The sequence below is a fragment of the Vigna unguiculata genome, chromosome 10, assembly GCF_004118075.2.
Source record: "Vigna unguiculata cultivar IT97K-499-35 chromosome 10, ASM411807v1, whole genome shotgun sequence".
In the NCBI taxonomy this organism is placed as follows: Eukaryota; Viridiplantae; Streptophyta; class Magnoliopsida; order Fabales; family Fabaceae; genus Vigna; species Vigna unguiculata.
This window is the reverse complement of record NC_040288.1, coordinates 28,150,283-28,155,911: the sequence shown is the minus strand read 5'-3', so window position 1 is coordinate 28,155,911 and position 5,629 is coordinate 28,150,283. Positions and strand designations below refer to the sequence as shown.

General features: G+C 34.1%; 1 protein-coding gene across 1 annotated transcript; it reads left to right on the top strand.

The window, feature by feature from the left end:
• Window positions 1-227: 227 nt before the first annotated feature.
• On the top strand, window positions 228-794 carry LOC114165484. The gene has a single exon (XM_028050096.1). The coding sequence runs from the start codon at window positions 228-230 to the stop codon at window positions 792-794; it is 567 nt and encodes a 188-aa protein (XP_027905897.1).
• Window positions 795-5,629: the final 4,835 nt, after the last annotated feature.

Genomic DNA, 5,629 nt, shown 5'->3' with positions numbered 1-5,629 from the left:
TCTATTAAAGTATAGTTTTTTTATCATCTTAATTGTATGATATATGTCAGTTTAAGCATCACCCAAAGGTGAACTTAAATGAATGACTCGTATGGTATTTGTCAGTTTAAGCGTCACTCAAAAGTGAACTTAAATGCATGACTAGTGTAGTTATTTGTCTGAATCCATTAAATTTATCAAAGCATTAATGTGTGTGAGTTTATTCTTTTTCTACACCTTCCATGAATATGTGTGGTCTAGGCAGTGGTGTGATCAAGTTCAATGGCTTGAACTATGCTGATTGGTACAAACAAATCCAGTTTCAATTGGGTGTGTTCGATTTAGATTTAGCCATAGTTATGGATGAGATGCCCCCAGTCATTAATGAGACCAGTACAGCAGATGAAAAAACTCTTTATGAGGCTTGGCAAAGGTTTAATCGGCTGTCTTTGAACTTGATGCGCATGACCATGGCGGAGAATGTGAAGCCATCTATGCCCAAGACTGAAAATGCAAAGGAATTTATAAGGTTGATCAAGGAGTATTCACAGTCGGACATTACTGATAAGTCCATTGTGGGAACTCTCATGAGTGAGTTGACAACCAAAAAGTTTGATTGGTCACAGCCCATTCATGATCATGTAACAGGGATGGCAAACATAGCTGCAAAGTTGAAGTCAATGGGAATGGATGTTAATGAATCCTTTCTGGTACACTTTATTATGAACTCTCTTCCTCCTGAATTTGGCCAGTTTCAAGTGAATCATAACACTATTAAAGATAAATGGAACATTCAAGAAATTAAGTCATGGTAGTTCAAGAGGAAGGAAGTATCAAGAAAGTGAAGGATCATTCAATTCATCTCATGACTCATGATGGTTCTAGCTCCAACAAAGCCAATCCAAGAAAGAAGAACAAGAAGGACAAAGCCCCAATGAAAGTTAATGAGGGTAGAATCAAGAAGGACCTTAAATGCTTCTTTTGCAAGAAGGTGGGTCACTTCAAGAAAGATTGTCCAAAATGGAAATCTTGGTTTGAAAAGAAAGGTACATTTTATGTTTCTGTAAGTTTTGAAACAAATATTGTTGAAGTGCCTAAGAATACTTGGTGGTTAGATTCTAGAGCTGCCACTCATGTTTCTAATATTATGTAGGGATTTCTTTCAATCCAGCCCATAAAAGGAACTGAAAAGTATTTATATATGGGGAACAAAATTAAGGCACAAATAGAAGGAATAGGGGCTTACATATTGATTTTAGACACTGGTTATTGTCTAGATCTTGAAAAGTGTCTCTATGTTCCTGGTTGTGCTAGAAACTTGATTTTTGTTGCAAAGTTGGATTGTTTAGGTTTTAATTTTAAGATTGAAAATGGTGTTTTTCATTTGTATCGACATACGTACTATTACAGTTCTGGTACTTTATGTGATGGATTATATCGCCTGAATCTTAATTTTAATTTTACTATTTCCCTGTTTAATGTTGAACATGTTTCTAGTAGTAAGTGCAATGTATAGAATGAAAATTCTGCTTTCTTATGGCATCAAAGATTGGGTCATATATCCAAAGAAAGGATAATGAGGTTGGTGAAAAATGAAATCTTACCTCAATTGGATTTTGGTGACTGGGATGTATGTGTTGATTGTATTAAAGGTAAACAAACTAAACACATATCAAAGAATTATGCCATAAGAAGTAATGAACTTCTTGAATTAATACACACAAATATTTGTGGTCCATTTGACATTCCATCTTGGAGTGGTGAAAGGTATTTTATCACCTTTATAGATGATTTTTCACGTTATTGTTATTTATATCTTTTGCATGAAAAATCTCAATCAGTGGACATCCTAAAGGTGTTTATTGATGAGGTAGAAAGGCAATTAGATAGAAAAGTAAAGGTTGTGAGATCTGATAGAGGTGGTGAATTTTATGGAAAATCCACTGAAAGTGGACAATGCCCAGGTCCATTTGCAAAGTTTCTTGAAAGTCAGGGTATTTGTGCACAATATACAATGTTCGGTACACCACAACAAAAAATGGTGTAGCAGAAAGGCAAAATTGTACTCTCATGGATAAGGTTAGGAGTATGTTGAGTCATAACAATGTTCCTAAATCTTTGTGGATGTATTCATAAAGACTGTTGTTTATCTTCTTAATGGGGTTCCTAGTAAAGCAGTTCCTAAGACTCCTTTTGAACTATGGACTGGAAGGAAACCTAGTTTAAGACATCTTCATGTTTGGGGATGTCCGACAGAAGTAAGGATATATAATCCACATGAAAAGAAGCTTGATGCAAGAACCATTAGTGGTTACTTCATCGCCTATCCTGAAAAGTCAAAAGGATATAGGTTCTATTGTCCTAACCATAGTACAAGAATAATTGAGTCTGGTAATGCTAGGTTCATTGAGAATGGCCAGTTCAGTGGGAGTGAGAAATCACGTATAGTGGACATTCAAGAGACTAACAGTAATGTTTCTACACATGTCTCTTCTCAAGTTGTTATCCCTCTTGTTGTATCACAGTCACACAACATGTAGAGACAACAAGTTGATGTTCCAATACCACAAAATGAACATATAGATAATAAATCAAGTGACAATGTGCAAGTCACTAATGAGGAAATGGCATAGGAACCACAATAAGAAATATTAAGAAGGTCTGTAAGGCAAAAGAGACCAACTATAGTAGATGACTATGTGGTTTACTCTATTGAACATGAATGTGACTTAAGCATTGATGAGGATCCAGTCTCAGTTAAACAAGCCATGAAAAGTGATAATTCTGAAAAGTGGTTCAATCCAATGAAAGAAGAGGTAAAGTCAATGGATGACAATCAAGTTTGGGATCTATTAGAATTACCTGAAAGTTCTAAACAAGTGGGTTGTAAATGGGTCTTTAAGACCAAACGTGACTCAAAAGGAAATATTGAAAGATATAAGGCCAGACTTGTTGCCAAAGGTTTTACTCAAAAGGATGACATTGATTACAAAGAGACATTCTCTCCTATTTCTAAAAAGGACTCTTTGAGAACTATTTTGGCTTTGGTGGCTTATTATGATTTAGAGCTTCACCAAATGGATGTAAAGACCGCCTTTCTAAATGGTGACTTAGAGGAAGAAATATATATGGATCAACCTGAAGGTTTTGTTTCCACAAGAGAGGAAAATATGGTGTGCAAATTAAAGAAGTCAATATATGGACTAAAACAAGCTTCTAGACAATGGTTCTCAAGTTTAATGACACCATCATGTCATATGGTTTTGTATAAAACACCATTGATCGGTGTATCTACATGAAGGTTAGTGGGAGCATGTTTGTAATTTTAGTCCTATATATTGATGATATTCTATTGCTACTAATAATGTTGCCATGTTACATGATGTAAAGAAGTTTATCTCTAATAACTTTGAAATGAAAGATATGGGTGAGGCATCCTATGTGATAGGAATAAAAATATTCTGTGATAGATCACAAGGATTGTTGGGATTGTCTCAAAAATCATATATTAACAAGGTATTAGAGAGATTCAGAATGGATAAATGCTCTGCTGGAATAGTTCCAATTCAGAAAGGGGATAAGTTTAGTCAAATGCAATGTCCTAAGAATGATTTGGAACGAAAGGCCCTGGATTCAATTCCTTATGCATCAATGGTTGGGAGTTTGATGTATGCTCAAACTTGTACTCGGTCGGATATCAGTTTTGCAGTTGGTATATTAGGTCGATATCAAAGTAATCCCGGTGTGGACCACTAGAAAGTTGCAAAGAAAGTTCTTAGGTACTTACAAGGCACCAAGAACTATATGTTCACCTACAGGAAGTTAGATCATCTTGAAGTGATTGGTTACTCGGATTCAGACTATGCAGGATTCAAGAAAATCCACATTTGGATATGTTTATCTATTGGCTGGAGGAGCAATTTCTTGGAAAAGTGCAAAACAATCAGTTATTGCTACTTCCACCATGGAGGTTGAATTTGTAGCATGCTTTGAGGCTACTGTTCATGTTTTGTGGTTGCGGAATTTTGTCTTAAGGCTTCGTATTGTTGACAGTATTGGTAGACCATTAAAGATTTATTGTGACAATTCTGCAGTTTTTTTCTTCTCTAAGAATGATAAGTATTTGAAAGGTGCAAAACATATGGATTTGAAGTACTTATCGGTCAAAGAAGAAGTGCAAAAACGTAGAGTGTTAATTGAGCATATTAGTACGGATTTAATGATAGCGGATCTATTAACTAAAGGCTTACCACCCAAAACATTTATTGGTCATGTTGAAAGGATGGGTGTTATGGACAAGTCCTTGTTATGAATGTAATCTGGTATATATACATTACTGCATTAATGCTCTCTTTGTTTGACACTTATGAATTCAATTATAGTTATGTTTTTGTTCATTTATTTGCCATTCACAATTAAAAGTATACATTATTGTTTAGTTTATGTGGAATGACAGGATGTATCTTTGAAAAGAAAATAAAGATACATATTATAGTATAATTAAAGTGAAATTGAGTTAGATTATTTGTGATACATGGAAGGAACCATGTTGTTGAATAGCTTGCAACAACCATGATCCATCATCCAATTTAATATTAAAGAAAGTTGACTTGATAATTCCAATGAATGGTGCGCACTTAAAGTTTAGTATTGGATCTTCAAGTCATCACATGAACCAAGTGGGAGAATGCTAAATTATATATTAATTTAATATGTGGTTCATGTAATTTAAAGAATAACTTTAATGTAAAGATTCTAATGTGATGATTATTAGAATATAAGTTATTAAAGTTATGGGGATTATTTTAGACTTATTAAATTAATTCCCTCACTTCTCACTTCATAGGGGTATTATAGTATTTTATTAATGTTTTAAAATACTAGAAGAAAAGTATGACAATTGCTTCTAAAAAGTGGCAGAGTTTTTACGTTTCAAAGAGAACGTAAAGAAAAGTGACTTTGACAGGAGAAGACTTTGTACTTGGTAATTCTATATCATCAAGTGTAACATCCCGTCAGGATATTACGAATTTTAATAAAATGAAGAAAAGTAAATAATTACACTGCATTTAATAATACCTCATTTCCCAAAAGGCGGGAAATTTAAACTTTTATAAATGCAAAAGATAAAACCAAAATCCATAATTACAAAAGTGGTATAATCCAATAATGTCTCAAAGGAGTTTACAAGATATTTCAAAACAAAATAATATAAAACTCCTAGGCTTTTTCCCCACTCCGCGGCTAAGCCTCACTAGCTCCACCTGCAATATCATATGCTCACGTGTACCACGTACACGATCATCGCCAAACACAAACAGATAGGGTGAGCTAAAAGATAAAGCATAAATGTACACCAAACACACACACACACACACACACACACACACATATATATATATATATATATATATATATATATATATATATATATGTATGTATAAATAATAAAATACATCAATAACTTAAACTCTTCTTTTATCCCCCATGGCCCCCAACCATATATGATATCATTTCATTTCCAAAGAACATCCTCCTTTTCTATCACATGGCCACAACCATGTATAGCAATGCACCTCGCAGAAGACTTGTTACCTTCCTTCCACATGGCCACAACCATTTATATCGGTGTACATCAAAGAGACTCGTT

Coding starts and splice junctions, on each gene's coding strand:
- LOC114165484 (XM_028050096.1), top strand. CDS start 228: ATGTGTGGTCTAGGCAGTGGTGTGATCAAGTTCAATGGCTTGAACTAT.